We start from the raw sequence: 22,523 nt of genomic DNA, 5'->3' as shown, positions 1-22,523 counted from the left end.
GCTAAGATGTATTTTATTTTAAAGAATAAAAAAACAAAAACCCCACCTTATCAGAAGGCTCAAACCTTTGAGACCTTGTTATATAATATCTTTTCATCACCAGTTATATTTATCAATGCCAAATCTTGACTTCTATGGTTCACCCAACACTTTGAACATGTCTAAATTTGCAGTGTTCAGAACTGTTCATTAGTTCATTTCCTTCTGTAGACAGTAAGGAACCTGGGGTCCTGAACTGTTATCTTTGTAGTCTTGCTGCCTAGGACAGTGTTTGGTGAAGGTAATGGTTAAACTGAGTCTTTTTAAAATTACCTCTAGAAGTAGATTTTATCACATCTTCAATATCAATTTAAAACTACTTACGCAGAGTTTCTAAAATTCTATTAATTTACAAAAGCTTACCTTCTAGGTGAACTAACAGACTTACCTCATAGTCATTATGATCTATCAGCCAAAACCCTTGAATAAGTTTAACCTGGCCCCAAGAAACGGCAAATGCAGTTGGAAAAGATTCAATAGCAGTTTCTGTTTTGTTTGGAAAGGAATACATAATATCGAGTAGCAAATAAATAGTCTTCATGAAAGAGGATTAAGGACAATAAACAACAATGAAAAAAGTCCTACATGTGTATTTAGAATAAGTAGCAACAGAATGTAGCAGAAGAGGCTTGACTTTGTTTTTAGTGTTCAGAAAGTCTTCATGAATATTCAGTATAGTTTTATAAAATGTGGGTACAGCCAGTTCTTTACTAACTTCATTCATTCTCAATATTGTATTACCACCACCACAAAGGAGAAACTAAGGCATCCTTTCTTCGTGGAGTTAGCAGCTTGGCAAATTTAAGCAACAAAGCTGTATGACAAGTTATTCAGAAAACACATCATCCACTTGCAAATTATTGCAACTACTCATTTTAGACTAAAAAGCTAACATTAGCAGAAAAATTTAATCAGAAAGGTGACAGGACTCAATGCCTAAGGTACTATGACCTGACTTATAATACACTGATTTTTAGCACACATTGAGAATGACTACTTGCCAGCAATATTTTAGAGCCAACTATTTCAAGTGACTTAGATACATCTAAGAATCTGATAAAAGCCAAGAATGCTACCCCTAGATAAACATAAAAAAATTTTGCTCTTAGATTAACCATAGTTTTTACATACATATACATGTACATGTAAGATTTTATACAGCTTTACATAAACACATACATTTTTAGTTTAATCACAGGCCATCAGAACCCAATCGACAGATCCTGGGTCAAGAACTCTCAAAGAAAAAAAAAAAAAAATCAACTTTGAAATTAAGATTAGATTAATTATATGAGATTTCTACTGCTCTGAAATTTTATGATTTTGATAACATAGGAATAGTTGGTGAAATTTTAAAGGATACAACAGAATGTTTGCTTGTTTCAGAAATGTTGTCTAATAGGTATATGTCAAACAGTGCCTGTAAAAGAAACAAATGCTTCAGTATATTTTATACAGTCATTCATGTGTCTTTCCCAAGTTTGATACAGCTAAGCATCTATTCCCTCCCCAGGTTTACAGACTCTCTTAAGCGATAGCACACTACTGCAAACTTACGTGTAGACTAGGAGGAGGATATTTTCCTGTGCCTCCTTCATCCCGTTTCCACAACTTCTCAACTCGATCTCCTAACAGTGAAACCATTCCATCAATCATCAAGCAATCAGGGTTCCACTTCCCTCTGCAATAAGAGAAAAATTAAGATGTAATATCTGTATTAATTACTATCAAAACAACAATCACCAAACTCTTAGAAGTGATTTGAGAACTGGACACCATTTAGCGTCATGAGAACTCCAGACATCAAGGAGATAAATCCTGAAGTTGCCTCAAGTTCAGTCATCAGCAAGCCAGAAAGTCAAGGTCAGGTCTCAGGGCAGAATGTGGTCTAGCCAGCCAAATACCTGAAACTATTCTGTTTTTCACCATTTTTGGCAAATTTTCAGAGTATGACAGCCTTGTGCAGTATAAATACTATAGTCCAAAGTCAAAGAGATAGTTTGTTTCATCATTTAAAAAAATACTGAGCACCTACAATGTGGTTTAGTACATACTGTTCCTGTCTATTTCCTTATTGATTATTATTTTTTTGGCCGGGGCTGGGTTTGAACCCACCACCTCTGGCATATGGGACCGGTGCCCTACTCCTTGAGCCACAGGCGCCGCCCTCTTTATTGATTATTAACAGCAGTTACTACTGCTGCAAAATTAGTTTTAAAGTGTATAACTTAATGGAAAAATAGGATTAGAAAGCTTAATAAATCTGCCCAAGGACATACACTTAGGAAATAAAAAGATCTAGGTTTTAAAATACACCTAATCAATTTCTCAAATTCATGTTCACGATCCTAGATTAGTTATCATAAAGCACTAGTTTCCAAAATTTGCCATGCATCAGAATTATATAGCTGACACAGCCTTTAACGTACTGATTCCCAGGTGATTCTGATGTAAGAAACTAGGAATCATGGTTTAAGAATCATTATTTTAAACATTATCTGCTGTTCTACAATTGTCATGACAACTTGAAGAAAAAGGATATTTAATTACAGAAGTAGAGCCAAATCTCTAAATACTACTTTCTTCTATTACTTCTTTATTTCAAAGAAACCAACCAGGCTATTAATGTGTGTTTTTTTTTTTTTAAAGAAAGAAACAAGATAGCCGGGCGTTGTGGCGGGTGCCTGTAGTCCCAGCTACTCGGGAGGCTGAGGCGGGAGAATCGCTTAAGCCCAGGAGTTGGAGGTTGCTGTGAGCTGTGTGAGGCCACGGCACTCTACCGAGGGCCATAAAGTGAGACTCTGTCTCTACAAAAAAAAAAAAAATTAAAAAAAAAAAAAGAAAGAAACAAGAACAACAAAGGTGGCTTAAGTGTTTGCTAATGGAAAGAATGTAAAATAACTGTAATGTGATATATTTATGCTTTTTTGATGAAAAATAGCTTCTAGGCTTTTTCTGAATAAGAATTCTCAGGAAAAAAAAAAACCACCTAATTAGGTATTAGGCTCTCCCCTAATAAATAGTTTTATACCATTAGGTCATTGTAAATAGTTTTATACCATTAGGTCAGGGCAAATAATACAACTATTATAACATAGTAATACTAGTAACAAATTCTGATATTTTACTTGAAGAATTCCACTCATTTAATCATTTTGTAACATGATGAATTCTGTTCTACCTGAGGGAGTTTGACTTCTTACAGAAAGTTTCTAAAATGTGTTTTGAAGGTTTGGATGTACAATACCTTGATAAACGCTCACACTTCTGTCGACGACTGGTATAGTAGTTCTGAATTACAGGATAGCTGTAGTATAACCTTGACAACTGAACAGCGTCATCTAGATTTTTTTTAAGAGTTCGGGAAAAAGCAAGTAATAATTCCAAAATATCTTAATAACAACGTTACGCAGAATGATATTTTACTGTAATTTTCTAATACTGTTTAATCTGTAGGCTTGCTAAATTTAATGCAAAGAATACTACACATCCTTTTATTTATAGATACACAAGTGAGAAAACATTCTCATGAAAGTCTGTAACAAGGACAATGGCTTAAAACTGTCATTTTATTTCTTAGGCACAAACATAGTAAAAGTCAGTACTGAGAATTTTCTAATTCTTGGTGCTAGAATCATTACATAAAAGTAGATATTTAATTGTTGACAAATAATGTTTGTTAGTAACCACTTTAAGAGAATTCTTAAAAAAAAAAAAAAGAAAAGAAATCAGCAGATTGGGTTATAAAAACCATACATAGTTCCAGAGTGATACTGCTGAACCCATTTTCAAGAATCACGTTTTCTCAAATGTGCTTTCCTTCTGTTATTCAATACAATAAACAAGTATTGAACACCTATAAATTAGGTAACGGGTGAAGCACTGAAGATACAAAGTAGAAAGGAACACAACTGAAGGTACGTGTGGAAGAAAACCTAAGCGAGGTGGAAGAAAAGAAACCTGAAGCATCAGAACACAACATCAAAATTATAAAGTTTTAATAATGTTTCAATTAATGTTATAAATTAAGTAAATTTTACCTAAGCCTTCTGGTAAAAGTCCAGAATGAGAGAACCAAAGAACCACTTGTGCATATTGACAGATGAGGTGAGAAACTGTGTATTTATTGCGTAATTCCACCAGCCCTATAAAGAGTTAACATGAGTTGATTACTCATTTATCAACCATAAATGAAAAGATGCTCAACAGTTTTTAAAAACTAACTTCTTAGTGATTTTTAATAGTATTTAAATATAATGAAAAAAAATTAGCTTACATTTTTATTTGGGTCCGAAATCCTAAAATAAGTCACTAAAGGAGACATTCCAGGTAAACATGCTTCCCTTATAGCTATACTTTAATTTAGCTAACTTCAAAGTCACATTCATATATCAGTACAAACTAGTGTAATATGTTTTGTTGAAACTATAGAACAGAAAAAAAGGATAATGACTTCCTTGAATAAAACTATAAGATTTAACAACTTGAAATTCTACTGGAAGTATGCAAATCTTAACAATCATTAACTTTTAACTCCAGAATTTCCCAAGCTCATTTAAGCATGAGCCCACAGCACAACATCTACCAACATTCTGTAGCTTTTCATTAAAAAACTAAAGTCCTTTTTATATAATGACTCATTTGGGACATAAAAATCTTATTCCTTTCTCTAAGTCAAAAAGCAAAATTCTAAATAAAACACTCGTCTGTATAAAACAAAGAGCACACCTCTCTCAGTGATCTCCTGAGCCTCTGTTGCAAAACAGCTTATGACTGTATGTAGGTTGCTAAGAAGCAAATAGCACTGCTGGATAGACTGTATAGTTTGTGGATCGATGAAACGACACGAACCATCAAATAATGGTGTACCTTTCAAGAATAAAATAAAAAGATTAGTTTCCATACAGCAAATCTGAAATGAATTAGAATTACAAATGCAAATTTCTCAAATTCCTATTACTCAAAAGAATTATTCTATACATTATGAAGTTTAAAGACATGCTAGAAATGGCAAATACCCTCAAGAAACATAAAAGGTACTTTGAATATAAAAATATCAAGAGTCAAGAGAATTTGAACTCAATGAAGACCTAGAGCCTAACCCCTTTACAGCAAAAGACAGAGATATACTTTATTAGTGTAATTAAATCATTCGTTATTGGCCTAGAAAGAAATTGTCTTAATTATATACACTTAAAACACTTATTTTAATTATTTTAAACATGTATTTTAATTATTCTTAAAGGTTTTTAAAAAAATTCCAGTAACCAATAACAAAGCTCAAGTCAGCTACCAAGTTCAACTCTGAAATGCCACATTATGCTCAAAACCTAATAGCATCCAATTAATAAATTGTTTAATTTTTTTAAATAAAACACATATAATCAGCTCCAGTAAACCTTTTGGTTTTTTGAGACAGTTTCACTTTGTTGCCCCTGGTAAAGTACTATGGTGTCATTACTCACAGCAACCTCCAAATCTTGGGCTCAAGTGATCCTCTTTGACTTAGCCTCCTTAGTAGCTGGGACTATAGGTACCTGCCACAATGCCCAGCTATTTTTAGAGGGGGGGGGGTCTTGCTCAGGCTGATCTTGAACTCCCGAACTCAAGCAATCTACCCAACTCAGCCTCCCAGAGTGCTAGGATTTTACAGGCATGAGCCACCACGCCTGGCCTCAAACCTTTTCTTCTTAAAAAATAAATAATTTTTATCCTAATCCTGAATTACCTAGGTTTCTTCTAGACTTAAACTTTACTGATTACTGAAATACTTAAAATTATTTCACATTTATAGTTTCATAAATACTATAAGCCTAAAAGTACTATAATTCCACATCTGCCTATCAAATTTTAAATCTTCCACTAAGAATAACTTAAGCGTTAAAAGCTATTGATAGACAAATGTCTTCAAAAGTCCATTTGTTCATTATCATACAAAAGAAGTAAGTGAAATGCGGGCGACGCCTGTGGATCAGTGAATAGGGCACTGGCCCCATATGCCGAGGGTGGCGGGTTCAAACCCAGCCCTGGCCAAACTGCAACAAAAAAATAGCTGGGCGTTGTGGCGGGCGCCTGTAGTCCCAGCTACTTGCGAGGCTGAGGCAAGAGAATCGCCTAAGCCCAAGAGTTAGAGGTTGCTGTGAGCCATGTGAGGCCACGGCACTCTACCAAGGGCGGTACAGTGAGACTGTCGCTACAAAAAAAAAAAGAAAGTGAAACGCATACATCTAAATAAAATTTAACTTTCATTTATGGAGCCATTATATTTCGAATTAACGGTATTTTTAACTTTATTTTTGGACTAACTGAACACAACAGGTTAATATTTAAGACAGCTCAAAACTTAAAAGTGTACAACAGATTAGCAAGACAGTCAAGAAGAAAAATGGTGACATCTATGGGTGGAGGACATAGTACCACGCTTTTACTCTGCCATTCAACGGCATTGTTTCTATCAATATTTAGGTTTTTTTTAAGAGACAGAGTCTCACTATGTTTTCCAGGCTATCTCAAAGTTGGCCTCCCAAAGTGCCAGGATCACAGGTGTAAACCACTGCACTCAACTTCTATCAATATTTTAAAACAAAAAATAAGTTAAGTAGAGGAGCTTCTGGGGTTTACTAGCATATTCAACTTATTCCATTAACACCATTTCACAAATTAAACTCCTAAAACCAAAAGATACAGTATAATGCTAAAATCTACTCTGTGCATATTAGCATATTGCCCATTTGTTGCAAAATCTGGGTCAAAAATTACTTTTGTCACTTTAATGTAAAAAAATAAAGTTTTCTTCTGACACTTTTTTTTTTTTGTAGAGACACAGTCTCGCTGTATCGCTCTCGGGTAGAGTGCCATGGCGTCACACGGCTCACAGCAACCTCTAACTCTTGGGCTTACGCGATTCTCTTGCCTCACCCTCCCGAGCAGCTGGGACTACAGGCGCCCGCCACAACGCCCGGCTATTTTTTTGTTGCAGTTTAGCTGGGGCTGGGTTTGAACCCGCCACCCTCGGCATATGGGGCCGGCGCCCTACTCACTGAGCCACAGGTGCTGCCCTCTTCTGACACTTTTGCAAACTTTAAAAGTTTACAGTTTCATAATGATTAAAACATTACTGTGTACTTAAGCTTCGAGATTCATTTTTTAATATTAATTATGCCCTAAATCTAGATTTATAATACTTACACAGTCTGTCGAACTCCTCTTTGGTGAGAACCACTTTATTCCATGTCCATTGAAGAACAAAGCGCAAATTGGTAGCAGAATTTGGTTGTTCTTATTTATTGATATGAAACAAATAATAAATGATTCTTAACTACACACATAAAAGACTAGTCACTTTTCAGTAAAAAAAACCTAGCAAACAGCACCCATACCCAGTGGACAAAGTTAACATTTAATGAAGACAAACTGATATAAATGTACCCTTTGGAGTGTATCACTTTTAGGTAGTACCACAATCAAAAATGTAAAACCTGAATCTAATTGTGAGGAAGGATCAACATACACAAAATTCAAAGAGTATACAAAATAACATACCCTTATCATATAAAGATTTTAAAAGTTAACTTAGAAATTGTACAAGAAAGATTTAAAGGCATGATTCTGAACTCTCAAAAAATGGCTACAAAGGATATTACTGGAACAATTGGCAAGATTTCAATAAGGTCTCTAGGTTAGATATCAGGGTTAATTTTGATTTTTTTTTTTTATAATCCCCAAGTGCTTTTGTAAGTGGGTATCTTTTTCTTAGAAGAAAATAATACTGAAATATTTATGAATAAAGAAGCATAATATCTTATTTTCAACTGGTTCACAACGAGACCGTGTGTGCAATGAGTAAGACTGATACACACCGCAGTTTGGTTGAATCCCTAGAGAAGTTAGCTGAGTATAAAAAGTTAATCCCAAAGGTTATGTACTGTCTAATTTCATTTATTAACATGTTTAAAATGATAAAATTAGAGAAGAGACTAGTGGTTGCCGGGGGGTGGGGGCTGGAGTTGAGGGAAGTAGGTATGGCTATAAAAAGCAACATGAGGGCTCCACTGTGACACACTGGAGTGCGTCAGAATATACTATTGGGTGGAAAAGAGGTCTATGCCTTACAACTGCACATAAACCTACAAATACCTTAAAATAAAAAGTTTTACTGAAAACAACCAGTCAACAGTGAATTGATCATTTAAAATATATAAAACATTTTAATTGTTAAAAATCAGAAGCTTACCTTCTGTTATCCATCTTTTGATACAACCAGTTAAAAGTCCCAGGGAACTTGTGTGAATTGCTGCTGACAATATAGCTTGTAACTGTTCTTCCTAAACCATGAATTAAAAAAGGAGAGAAACAGAAAGATTATATGAAATTACAGGCAGCAAGTTCTATGCAGAATAAAAAAATTTAAAGACTGAAAAAATCATTATGACCACTAAGATGGCTAAAATAAAAAAGAGAGACAATTATAAGCATTGGAGAAGATGTAGAAAAAATGGAACCCTCATAGCCGTTGCTGGTTGGAATGTAAAATGGTACATACGCTGGGGCTAACAGTCTGGCAGTTTCTCAGCATGTTGAAGAGTTACCATATGACCCAGCAATTCCAAACCTAGATACATATCCAACAGCAATGAAAATACCATGTTCACACAAAGTTTGCATGAAGGTTCATAGCACCATTATTCATAATACTGAAAAATGGAAACAACCCAAATAAACTATAAATAAACAAAACATGGTATAACTGTAACACAGAGTATTATACAAACATAAAATGGGATGAAGTACTGATATTTGCTTTAACAGATGAACCTTTTAAAACAGGCTAAATGGAAGAAAAGACCAGTCACAAAAGACTATATATTATTTGATTCCACTTATATAAAATTTCTAGAACAGATAAATCTATGACAGAAAATAGATCAGTGGTTATTCAGAGTTGGGAGAAGAGGGGAAAACAGGAGAGAATGAATGTGAATGGGTACAAGGGATTTTTAAGAAGTAATAAAAATGTTCCAGAATGGAACGTAGTGATGGTTACACAATTTGGTGAATATATTAAAATTAATAAACTGTACACTTTAAATAGGTTAATGGTGTGTATATCAAATATATCTCAATAAAGTTATTTTAAAAATTAATTCTGGCTTAACACAAAAGAAATCTATGAATTTCATTCATTATAACAGCAAACGAAGATTTTCAAAAAAGAACTGAGAAAACTACAATATAGTAATTAGTGCCCTCCTTCCCCCGAACCAGGAAAACATGATTCTAGGCTGGGTAGACTGGCTCACTAGACTTTGGGAAGCCAAGGCAGGAGGATCGTTTGGGTTCTGAAGTTAAAGTCAGTCTGAGAACACAGTAAGACATTCCTCTCGCAATCTCCAGTCAGTATTCTGCTCATAAAAAATAAAATTGTAATATATTTTTTAAAAACTGCAATATATTTAGAAAAATAGAAACAAACACATAAGAAAAAATCTTTAAACTTGTACTGATATATTAACAAATCCTGAATAAATGGAAAGACCATTTAGTCTTGGATGGGAAAATTTATTATTATAAAAATGTTAATTCTTCCCAAAATTAACATGAGTATATAATAGTCTGGGTGTGGTGGCTTATGCCTGTAATCCTAGCACTTTGGGAGGCCAAGATGGAAGAACTGCTAGAACCCAGCTTGCTCAGGACTGTTATAAGACCAGCTGAGCAAGACCAAGACTCCCTCTCCCCCTACAAATGAGAGAAATTATCGGGATGTGGTGGCATGCACCTGTTCCTCAGTTACCAGAGAGATAGAGGCAAGAGGATCGCTTGAGCCCAGGAGTTTAAAGTTGCTGTGAGCTATGATGACACCACTAAACACTAGCCTGGGTAACAGAGTAAGACCCTGTCTCCCTCTATCTCCCTAAAAGTAAATATAATAAAATTTCAAAAAGAATTTCAATTGACTTATAGGATAAAATCATCTTATAATACAAAAAAAAAAACAATAAAATTTTAAAATTATATAAAAAGATTACAATATCAAGATAGTATAAGGGCATAGAAATAACGGAACATAATAAAATTCCAGAAATAGAACCTAGTACTATGAACACAGATGATAAATGAGGTATTTCAACAGCAAGAGAAAAGGATATTCTATTTTCTATTTCATAAATGATATAGCACAGCTGAACTAATCGTCTGGTGGGCAAAACTGAACATAAAGATTAATTAACATCTTAAATGGTAAAGAAACATATTAAGTATTAGGAATATGATAAGCAAGAAGGTATAAAACATGTTTGACTATAAAAATATTAAGAGTAAAAGTATAAACAGGGTATGCTTTAATTAAGAGTGGAATTGGAATGTCCCTAACACAAAGTAACAATAAATGCCCGAGGTAATGGATACCCCAATTATCCTGATTTGATTCATTCACACTGTATATTTGTATCAAAACATCACATGTACCCTACAGATAGAACTCAACTATCTGTATAGTACCCATAATTTTAAAATTTTTAATTTTTTAAAAAAGGTATAAATAAAACAAAGAGAGGGTATCATGGGATAAGTCAGCTCAACGAAATTTCTGAAGAACAGTCATGACTAAAGGGGACTGATTTAGCAAGAGAACCATACCCTAAAGTTCCCAAAGAGGTGAATTACAGAAGAGAAAAAGACTGGTTTGGCTCTCAGGATCCTATTAAGCTTAGTTTTTAGAAACTCATGTGGGGGGGAAGTATGGTCAAAACCAAGGGATTGGACAGCATGTTTAAAAGTTAGTATACGTAACAGACAGCCCCTTTCTGTTACCCTGCAACCAAGAACCATGGAGGCCAGCCTTTTTTTCTAAAAAAACTCAATGACCTCAGAAAAAAGGGTGGCATTTGGAGTTTCCTCACTGAAATGCTCCACATCCAACCTATCATGCTGAAGTACAGTATACCTCTCAATGAAGTTCAGTCAATATAAAACTTTTTTTAAGACAGTCTTGGTCTGTCATCTGGGCTAGAGTACAATTGCACGATCTAGGTCACTACAACCTTGAACTCCTGGGCTCCAGCAATTCTCCTGCCTCAGCCTCCTTAGTAGCCAGACTGCAGGCACATACCACCACCCTCGGTTATTTTTTTCCATTTTTGGTAGAGACAGGGTCTCACTTTTCCTCAAGCTGGTCTCAAACTCCTAACCTCAAGCAATCCTCTTACCTTAGCTTCCCAGAGTAGTAGGATTACACAGATGAGCCACCATTCCTGGCCAATATAAAACATATTAATCTTTTACTGACTGACTTTACATATACACAAAGTCTACTAATCACTTGAGAATAGGTACTGGAATGAAGAAGATGAAAATAATAAATATGACTCTGGAGAAAACAGAGATAATGCAGAAAACAAAAACTTTAAACATATATAACATTTTATCCATACAAACAAGAACACTCTGAAAAAGAATAAAAGAATAAAAAAGCTCATAGAAATTAAAAATTAATTTAAAAGGCTAATTATTAGGAGAGCAACTCTAGACAGACAACAATTGCCTAATGAGGTTCCATAAAAAGAAAATTCTTAAAGAGAACTACAATAATATAAAAGGGGGGGAGAGCTCCTGATGTTAATAGTATTTCTATGAAATTAAGTATTAAATTCCACATATTGAGTGCTAAACTATCAGCAATAATATTTACATTTCATCTGATATTTAAAAGTCTCTTATTAGCAACTCCTTATATGATTATTTAAATAACTTAAACACTACTTGGGGAAAAATACTTTTAATAAATCTTCCTCTGAGTTTTACTTTCTTCTAACACATTTTGCTAGTAAATACTGAGTTAAAATAAATGTGAATTTCACTGTGCCACCAGGCAACTCTGCTTATCCTAAGAATGTCTCCTGATTGGGACTAGTAGTATTGTTGAGTGCACATTAACTTCCATTAGGACGTTAAAGATTTTGGCTTCTATAACTGATAACTGAGTCTAATTCCTATATAACTGACAACGTCTTTAGTTGAAGGAACATTTCAGTTAGGCTTTCACAAGAGACTGGTTATTACACAGCAAAGATTCTCAAAACTACTACACCAGCACAGAGGGCATGTAAAAACAAAGTCTGTTGGGCTCTACCCCAGACTTTCAGATCTAGCAGCTCTAAGGTAGAAACTAAACCAACACTTTGCATTTCTAACAAGTTCCCAAGTGATGCTGATGCCCGGAATGATACTTTGTTGCTATAAACTGCAAAATTTACAGAGGATTTCCACTAATGTGGCCTCCTTCTCTTGCACCTAAGCTGTTCTCTCTAGGGACTGGACAATGGCCACTAACCTGCAATAAGGACTTCTATTCATGAATGCTTAAGGCAGTTATGATTTTTTGTCATATATCCTTCTAAGTGAAACTGCAGCCAAATTAAGGGCTACTTACGAGTATGAATTTTAACCCAAAGCCAAGACTACAGTACTGATCATCCAGAGTGGGCATTTCTACTTCACCCTTTGTAGAAATTATCTAATAGATGTTTTTATATAACAGAAAGCCAATAATGTAATTAAACAAATAAGGAACAATACAGTTAAAAATCATCTCACTTGACTTAAACTGGAAGGCTGAATGTCAATAAGTCTTGGTGAGAGAAGGCCAGCTATGAGACATCGATTATAACCATCAGGAATGATTTCATTCAGAGACTGCCTTGATTTCTTTAAAAAAGTCAAAGTCTGTAATAGATAAATTAATAAGACACAAATCAATATTCCATTCAAATCATCAAAATTAAAAATAATCAATAAATTACTTCTACTTTACACTTAAAATCTGAATAAAACTAAGATACCAAGTGAAAATTATGAAAGACCACATTTCCTTGCAAGGAAAAAGGTTTATAGATTACTGCACTAACCAATGTTTACTAGCTATGAATAATACTATTAATGAGGGTGCTTTAGGGATGAAGGTGTAGGGCCACGGTGTGTGACACACCTCTTGAGGATGGGACACTATTAATAGAGGGACCTCACCCAGCAAACGCAAACAGTATAACCTGGCTCATTGTACCCTCAATGATTCCTCAGCAATTAAAAAAAAAAAAAAGTATTTTAGGTATGTTTTTATGGTAACCCTGTTATCTTCTGTAAAGTAGACAGACTTGGTAACATCTTGACAAACACACATATGAATGCACACACATGTAAACACTCCTGCAGTTGCTTCCTCTTTGTCTGATGTAAAGAGATATGATATTAAGTATAAATATGGCATTTATCCTTATCTGGCTGATAACCAAGTAAAATGTCTGCTGCATCATGTTTCCCTAGAAAGGTATTTTTCTTTTTTTGAGACAGAGTTTCATGATGTCACACAGCTCACAGCAACCTCAAACTCCTGGGATTAAGCGATTCTCTTGCCTCAGCCTCCCTAGTAGCTGGGACTATAGGCACCCACCACAACACTCGGCTATTTTTTGTTGCAGCTGCCATTGTTGTTTAGTTGGCCTGGGGTTGGGTTCAAACCTGCCAGCCTTGGTATATGTGGCTGGAATCATGGCCAGTGTGCTACAGGGCACCAAGCCAGGTATTTTTCAATGTACTTTTTTTTTCTGTGCCAGGCACTATGCCACTGTGCTAGATACTTTCTTTGCATTACTCAAAATTCCTCACAAGCTTTCTGAGGAGAATAAAGAGGAAGGATAAAAACGATTGTGATAAAGCAATGATATACTTCACTCTTTTCCTTGGGATTCAAGTAGCTAACACCCACAGGAAGCTACTAAAAACATCCTAATATCCTAATGCCTCCTCTGACAGCTTTCAGTAGTAACTGATGCTACTAGCTACTAATCTCATAAACCTAGCAGAAGATACCATTTAAGATGAAACAATAGTCTATATAATTAACACTAAGTAAACCTTAGTTACATGAATCAACTGTATTCCAAAGTATGAATTCAGTTCAATTAAGAAATATTTAGTCCACATTGCTAGTTGTTACCCACCTCCTTCTGAAAGCCGGTACAAGTTATATGAACAACTCCTGAGTTTAACAAACAAGTGGCATCTAAAAAGAGATTTTTAAAAATTCATTTATATATCATACTTAAAATGGCATTAATACTATAAGATTTATCCAAATAACAGCACTGTAGGCAAGTTGTCCAATTATATAATAAACTTAAAAATAAACTTTTCCAAGTATTTTCATCCTGAGGATAACAAACCTTATTACAAATTACGAAATAGTTAATATCTTTTCTAGTGAATTCAAAATGGGTGATAATTTCTTTGTAAAACATATTCAATTTCTCATGTACATATATCAAATTAATTTCCTAGGTCATCTGTATGTTTAACAATAGCAAGATGTGAACAGATAACACTACATGTGTTAACTATACACATCTACACACTTTTGCATGTTACTTTTCTCAAAAGGTAATGTTAAGGAAATACATACCAAAATTATAAGTACTTGGATTAAAAAACTGCTCAGGAGGTGGATATGAAGGAGGAACTCCTCGACTTAAACTTCTCTCATGTACTAATATGTCCAAGATATAATGTGGAGATATCCTATTTACAACAGAATCCAATGACCACAGAGCAAAGTAAGAGCAATTGTGTAGATATTCTCCAGATCTAAAATAGAAAATTTAAAACATCACTAAGTTATTAATCAGCTATGCATACAAATATCAAAAGGAGAGAGAAAAGAGAGAGAAAAAAGAGAAAAGAATGAATCATACCTTAATGAGTCTGGCATTTGTGCATGGTACCAACGATTTATGTCAAAAAGTCCTAAATACATGGACGGTTTTCCCTGTCCGTATATATTCACTTGCCAGGTAAAGACTGAAACACTAGTGTCAGGAGACAGAGCTGGGGGGAAAAAGAAAAGATAATTTAAAAACATAAAACAAAGAATCTCAAAGTAAATTACTCCTAATAACATTATAGCAAGATTTTCCTCCTAAATTAAAAGGTTTAATCATATTTCATTTGATTGGTCAAACATATTTCTGGGTAAATGGCATGAACAGGCACTTTTCAAAAGATATACAAATGGCCAATAAACATGGAAAAATGCTCAACACCACAAATCACTAGGGAAATACAAATTAAAACCACAATGAGATACCATCTTACTCCAATCAGAACAGTCATTATTATAAAGTTAAAAAGCCAGGGCTGGACACAGTGGCAGTGGCTCAGGCCTGTAATCTCAGCACTCTGGGAGGCCGAGGAGGTGGGTAGGCTGCCGGAGCTCAGAAGTTTGAGACCAGCCTGAGCAAAAGTGAGACCCTGTCTCTCTAAAAATAGCCAGGTGTTGTGGTAGGTGTCTATAGTCCCAGCTACTTGGGAGGCTGAGGCAAAGAGGATCACTTGAGCCCAAGAGTTTGAGGTTGCTGTGAGCTATGATGCCCCAGCACTCTACCAAGGGCAACAAAGTGAGACACCGTCTCAAAAAAAAAAAAAAAGTTAATAAACAACACATGTGGTAAAAAAAAGAGCGCTTATACCCTGTTGGTGGGAATGTAAATTAGTACAACTTCTATGGACATCAGTATGGAGATTTTGCGAAGAACTAAAAGTAGGTCTACCACTCGATCCTACAATGTTACTACTGGATATCTACCCAAAGGAAAATAAATCATTTTATCAAAAAAGACCGCTATACTCATGTTTATGGCAGCATAATTCACAATCGAAAAAACATGAAATCAACCTGGATGCCCATCAACCCATGAATGGATAAAGAAAATGTGGTAGGTATATTCAGTGATAAGAATCATTAAATAATGCCTTTTGAAGCAACTCACGTGGAAGTGAAGGCCATTGTACTATGTGCAGTAACTCAAAAAAATAAATGCTGCAAGCTCTCACTTATAAAGTGGGACCTGAACTGTGGCTATGAAAAAGAGTAATATAATGGACACTGGAGACTCTAGAGGGGAGGAGATAAGAAGAGGAAAAGTCGCCTACAGGGTACAACGTACTCTACTGAGGCAATGAATGCCCTAAAAGCCCAGACTTCACCACTATACCATATATACATGTAATGGAATTTAACTTATACTCCTTAAGTCTATTAAAATTTGAAAAAAGGAAAAAAAAGATTTCTATCATTTGCACAAAAAGAAGAGATTCATTCACTTGTATCTTGACTGGTTTTCTGTTTTAGGACCCTATTTATAAGTACTCAAAACATTTATCCTGCCTTGTTTTCAGTTAACACCTGAGCAACTTAGAGTTACTGAAGGCAGAAAGTAGGAAATGAACTGAATGAACAGTCTTCCAAGGATGGTATAAAACTAGTACTACAAAAGTTAATTTACTACCTAAAATGGATGCCTTTGGGCTTTAAGGCTTAATTCTTTACAGAAACCTTGGTTAAGAAGGACTGATCTAGTCACGTGGTAAGAACAAAAAAGGTAAGTACTTGGATTGTAGCTGTGGAATGGAAAGACAGAGCAGAGTAAGGGATATCAAGAGGGAAAGAGTAAAACTCTGAGACACTACAAAGTGGAAACAGAAAGAGGAAGATGTAAATGGGGAATAAGAACAGAGCTCATGACAAATTCTGTTTTTGACCTGCTTAATTGGGTCTGAAAACTGAATCACAAATATAGATGTGGCAACTAGGACAGAGGGCATTTCTGGGCTAGATGAGTTCACTGTAAAAATGAATTCCAGAGCGGCACCTGTGGCTCAAAGGAATAGGGCGCCAGCCCCATATGCCAGAGGTGGCAGGTTCAAACCCAGCCCTGGCCAAAAACTGCAAAAAAAAAAAAAAAAAAAAAAAAAAAGAATGAATTCCAAGGCTCAGCACCTATAGCTCAGCGGCTAGGATGCCAGCCACATACACCAGAGCTGGCGGGTTTGAATCCAGCCCAGGCCCGCCAAACAACAATGACATCTACAACCAAAGAAACAGCAAGGCATTGTGGTGGGTGCCTGTAGTCCCAACTACTTGGGAGGCTGAGACAAGAGAATCACTTAAGCCCAAGACTTTGAGGATGCTGTGAGCTGTAACGCCACAGCACTCCACCAAAGCGACATAGTGAGACTCTGTCTCAAAAAAAGAAGAATTCCAATAAGAACACAAATGCAACCCGGGCCCCGGTGAGCATTCTTAAAACGATATCAGTATATCACATTATCTCATTTAATCCTCATATTCACCCTCTGCAAAAGATATAATTGTATTATCCTATTTGCAGATGGGAAACAAGACTCTGAAATGTTCATTTGTCACAGGTCAACACAGGGCTGGAATTTGAATCAATGTTGAATTCAAACATCTATGCAACTTTTACTATGCCAGCATGTTTTATCAGGAAGAAGGGATGACACTATTAAAGACAGAAAAAATTCATAACAATCAAGGCATTTTTGACATTTATGATCAGAAAAATACACAAAGGAAAACATCATTCAAAAACTAGTTGCATTAGGCTCAGTGCCCGTAGCACAGCAGTCACGGCACCAGCCTCGTACACCACGGATGGTGGGTTCAAACCCGCCCCAGGCCAGTTAAACAATGATGACAACTGCACAACAACAAAATGGCCAGGCATTGTGGCGGGCACGTGTAGTCCCAGCTCCTTGGGAGGCGAAGGCAGGAGAATTGCTTAAGCCCAAGAGCTGGAGGTTGCTGTGAGCTATGATGCCATGCACTCTATCTACCGAGGGCCACATAGTGAGAATCTGTCTCAAAAAAAAAAGCAAAACAAAACTAGTTGCATTAGTTAAGACTGTGACAGCTGGATTAAAGTAAAAGGGTCCGTCATTGCCCTAATCTACTCAATTCTTGAGTTCTACATACCAATCTAGAGAGCAATAAATACAAGTATCTCATACAGACCTCAATAAATTCCTTAATTAGTATTCTAATTCTTTTTAACTACCAGCAGTATGAACTCTAGAAACCAATACCTGGCATGAATCTTAAGATAAATCAAGGCTTCACATGACAGAGTACTTTTAACCAACCTTCACTCATGCCTTCTTCCCTGTCACCATGAGATCGAAATTTCTCTATACTCTGGCATCCCAATAATTTGGTGTTACTTGTCTGTCCCCTTAAAGGAAACATGCCATCTGTCAGGTCCAGTGTGTATCTTTCTTCACAGTACTCCAAACCCTGTATCATAAAATGTACATAAATCTTAATAGGATTCAAAGCAAAAGGTCATTCTAAAATTAAATACCTGGAAAAGGTATCACCAGTAAAAAACATAAATAAAACAAAAACATAAAAATCAAATGTTCTCCAAATTTAAAGATTTTCTTCAAACAATACAAAGAAATAGAAAAATTTAGATCAACAGAACAAATCACTTAAAAGGGCTCTAAATTTTTACACAATTTCAAACACAAATTTAAGTTAGGTTTAGTCTCCCAAAAATAATTACTAACCAACCTTCTAAAGTTGTTATCAAACACGGGAACTCTAATGCACTAACAGCTGGAGTGTAAACTGGAATAACCACCAAATTTACATATGCACATACTTCATGCCAGCAAACCTATTCCTGTGTTCTTACTGAAATTCTTGTTCTAGAATAGCGCTTAAGCTTTTTTTTTTTTTGTTTATTGATCCCTTGAAGAATGACAAAAGGCTATGAGTCTATCCCAAGAAAAATGCATGATCTCAAAAATGTCATACATAATTCAGAGATTTATGTGATGCTTGAATAATGTGATACCCAACAATATACCCCTTAAAACCTAGATTAAGAAAGCCTGTTTTTTGGCTCGGCGCCTGTGGCTCAAGCGGCTAAGGCGCCAGCCACATACACCTGAGCTGGCAGGTTCAAATCCAGCCTGGGCCCGCCAAACATCGATGGCTGCAGCCAAAAAAGATAGCCAGGTGTCTGTAATCCCACCTACTTGGGAGACGGAGGCAGGAGAATCACTTGAGCCCAGGAGCTAGAGGTTGCTGTGAGCTGTAATGCCACAGCACCCTACCCAGGGTGACAGCTTAAGGCTGTCTCGAGAAAAAAAAAAAAAGCCTATTTTGGAGGCAGGCATGTAAGGATTGGCAAAATATGGCTATTAACAGCACCCCTACTATTTCCTCTGGAATTCAGCCAGAAAAATAGATAGACATCTAAAAGTCTAGATGCATATATTCTCTTCTAAAGTTACTCCAGGACTTACTGCTCAATATATTACATCAACAAAGTGGGATTACTTTTCCTCAGTATCAATAAAGCCACCGGCTTGAGACCAGTCCATTCCCTTCACTGTAGAGAAAAATGATCCCTAGGGAAGAGTGCCACCATGGTGAACAGTTAAAACAGACCTCTAATGCATTAGATATTCTGATCTAGAGAAGATCCCTAATTTAATACTTCTACTATACTATGAACAGTATTAACTTAAATGTTAAAAACGGCTTTTCAATATCTGAAAACAGAAACATTTAAAATCAGGAAATAATGAACAAAATGGTAATATAAACCCATAATACAATTAACATTTACCTCATAAAAGATTTGTCCTGATGCCAAGCATTTTCTATCACCAAAGGCCAGCTGAAGCAGATGCAAACTCAAAACATCCCCTTCACTGAAAGAAACAGAGGAAATACACTAAATATCATATTAATACATTAAACATCTCCTACTGTCTAACACTAAGATCACTGTAATAAACTTAGCTTTATTTGGTTTTCATAAAATTTAATCCTTTGAAACAATGATTTTTACTTTTCATTGATTCTAATTAGCTAAACTCATGTTACTTATATACTCTAGGTCAGCGGTTCTCAGCCTGTGGGTCGTGACCCACAGGAACTGTATTAAAAGGTTGTGGCATTAGGAAGGTTGAGAACCACTGCTATAGGTGATATCTTATGTGGCAGAGCCTATAACTGAATATTCCTTCTCAAATATTCCTTCTTTAACAGGTATGTTTTAGACACACAGCTACCAAAAATATCTACTACATTTCCCAGTTTCCTTTGTAGTTAGATGCAGTAGCCTTGCAGCCAAGTACTGGCCAATGGGATATAACAGAATTAGCCCATGCCAACTACAAAGAACTATTCTTAAGAGGCAACATGTCCTTTGCTCCTTCTTCCTGGTCTCTTTTCCATCTTGCTACTCTGCTTAAATGAAGATGTTCCCCTGGGCCATGAGCACAGGAGCTATATAATAAAGGCACAAAGCAAAGATACCAAATTAATTTGTACTACTCAAGTATACAGTATATAGTAAGTGTTAAGAGCACAGATTCTAGAGCCACATGATATAAATCTGAATTCTTATTACTAGCTGATCCATCTTAAAAAATTTCTTTTACTTGGCTTCTCACACACCATATACTCTCCTAACGTTCCTCCTGCCATACTATCTCCTCCTAGTCCTTTGCTGGCTACCTCGCCCTCTTACTCTCAATCTCCAGGTATCTCTAAGTATTGGAAGGTTTTAAGGCTTAGTTTACAGCTGTCTTCTTTTCTGTATTTCTCATTCATCCAGGCCACTGGCTCTCAACCCTGGTTATTTATTATCAGAATCATCAGAGGAGCTTTTGGTACAATACTAATGCTTAGGCCTTACCATCACAAATTAACTTAACTGGCCTGAGATAACCAGACCAAATTCAAACACTTTCTTTATTCTAGCCTACATATTCCTATATGTAAACAAGTTCTACTTTTCTGACTTCATCTACAATTATTCTGTGTTCCACCCTTACTGGATTTACTTTTTCTTGAGACATTTAACTAAGATCTGTTGTGTCCTTCTCTTCCAGATCTTTCCATAGCTCTCCCCTTCCCTGTTCCAACTTCATTCAAGTCTTTCTGGCTACATCAGCTCAAACAGCAGTACCCTCTACTCCACTACTCTATATCCCTTTTCCCAACTTTATTTTTCTGCACTTAACATCACTACCTGAAATTATATTAAATAAATGTATTGGTCTGTTTATTTACTCTTTCTTCCTCACTGAAATATAAGCTCTAAAAGAACAGAAATTTTATCTGTCTTATTATGCATTGCTATATTCCCTAAAACAATTACTGGTGCACAGTAGATGCTCAAGAATTGCATTAAATGCATAAATACATGGCCATAAAGCAAAGACAAATAGCCTCTAAAACCAAGTAATAGGACAGGCTCCATACAAACAAGGTGAAAGGGAATACCAATCAGTTTCATTCACTTTTCCATATTATGAAACTAAATGTGGCTTTTATTATAATTAATGAGCACTATGGCAACAATTTAAGATCTATACCCATATAATTTTATGGTCACACACTCACTCTACAATGATTTTTTCTTCCTCTTTTATTTTGTTCAAAAGATTGCTCAGATGGGGATGAAAAAAGACTATACCACCTGTCTTCCTGATTTAAGACTTACAACCTAAACATAGATACTTATATTTTAATCTACTAATACCAATAAGGTACTGGAGATTTAATGACCAAAGGGGAATACATAAAGTAAAAGAGATTAGTCTAAGAATGATTCAAAGCAGGAATTCTAATCTGAGGTCTGATGGGTAGACTTAGGACAGTTTGTGAGCTTCCTTAAACTGTACACAATGTTATTCACATTACATATATACACAGACACAGACAAATATTTATCAGAGCCTTCACCAGATTTTCAATGAGGTGCATGACTCGCTAATTCAAGGGTTTCAACCAAAGACCAGATCTCAAAAGAAACCTCACATCAACAGTACTGACAAATGCAAAGTAAATAATTTAGGAATAAACAATCCAACTTACAATTCAAACTGTTCCAGTATGTTAATCATTCAATGTGTTACAGGTAGTAAGAGTAAGTTAGTACTGAGCATCACCAAAAGCAAAACAGAAAACTACTTGCCTATATTTAACATTGTAATTCGTCTGTGCTTAGAATGCATACACACTTTTAAGACAGAGTGGGCATCACCTACACAACTAAGAAGATTAAAACTCTACAAAATCCATAAAATCAAGAGTGGAATGGTAAAAGTGAATATAGACTTATACACCATGTTACAAAATGTAAGTGGGAACCCCTTTAGGCTTTAGTGTGGGAATCTGGAAAAAGTAAAAGAGAACAAAAACCCACCATAAAGAATAATAAATGTATAGAACTTATCACCCCAAGAGACAGTACTGCAAGGAAAAAGAAATGAATGCAGAGATTGTTTCAGTAAAAGTTATCCCTCATTCCCCACCATACAGAGTAGTGGTTCTCAACCTTTCTAATGCCATGGCCCTTTAAAACAGTTCCTATGGCTTACAACCCACAGGTTGAGAACTGCTGATATAGTCTTAAGGGGTGGGGAATCTGTAGGCTTAAGGTCACATACGACCTTCTAGGTCCTTAACTACGGCCCTTTAAAACAGTTCCTATGGCTTACAACCCACAGGTTGAGAACCGCTGATATAGAGTCTTAAGGGGTGGGGAATCTGTAGGCTTAAGGTCACATACGACCTTCTAGGTCCTTAACTACAGCCTTCTGACTGAATC

General features: G+C 35.7%; 1 protein-coding gene across 3 annotated transcripts in view; it reads right to left on the bottom strand.

Moving 5' to 3' along the window:
* Positions 1-22,523, bottom strand: part of AHCTF1 (AT-hook containing transcription factor 1) — an 85,796-nt gene that overhangs the window by 34,212 nt on the left and 29,061 nt on the right. For all 3 annotated transcript variants that reach the window (XM_053606746.1, XM_053606744.1, XM_053606745.1), the window contains exons 7-20: positions 19,527-19,611; positions 18,031-18,181; positions 14,784-14,916; positions 14,495-14,676; positions 14,037-14,098; positions 12,634-12,762; positions 8,273-8,363; positions 7,228-7,317; positions 4,768-4,908; positions 4,080-4,184; positions 3,287-3,380; positions 1,597-1,720; positions 1,403-1,459; positions 428-574 (exon numbers count right to left, since the gene is read on the bottom strand). In XM_053606746.1, coding sequence (XP_053462721.1) covers positions 428-574; positions 1,403-1,459; positions 1,597-1,720; positions 3,287-3,380; positions 4,080-4,184; positions 4,768-4,908; positions 7,228-7,317; positions 8,273-8,363; positions 12,634-12,762; positions 14,037-14,098; positions 14,495-14,676; positions 14,784-14,916; positions 18,031-18,181; positions 19,527-19,611 — 1,591 coding nt within the window. The remainder of the gene's footprint in view (positions 1-427; positions 575-1,402; positions 1,460-1,596; positions 1,721-3,286; positions 3,381-4,079; positions 4,185-4,767; positions 4,909-7,227; positions 7,318-8,272; positions 8,364-12,633; positions 12,763-14,036; positions 14,099-14,494; positions 14,677-14,783; positions 14,917-18,030; positions 18,182-19,526; positions 19,612-22,523) is intronic.

This window comes from Nycticebus coucang, chromosome 10, assembly GCF_027406575.1.
Source record: "Nycticebus coucang isolate mNycCou1 chromosome 10, mNycCou1.pri, whole genome shotgun sequence".
Classification (NCBI taxonomy): domain Eukaryota; kingdom Metazoa; phylum Chordata; class Mammalia; order Primates; family Lorisidae; genus Nycticebus; species Nycticebus coucang.
This window is presented reverse-complemented; position numbering and strand designations above follow the sequence as displayed.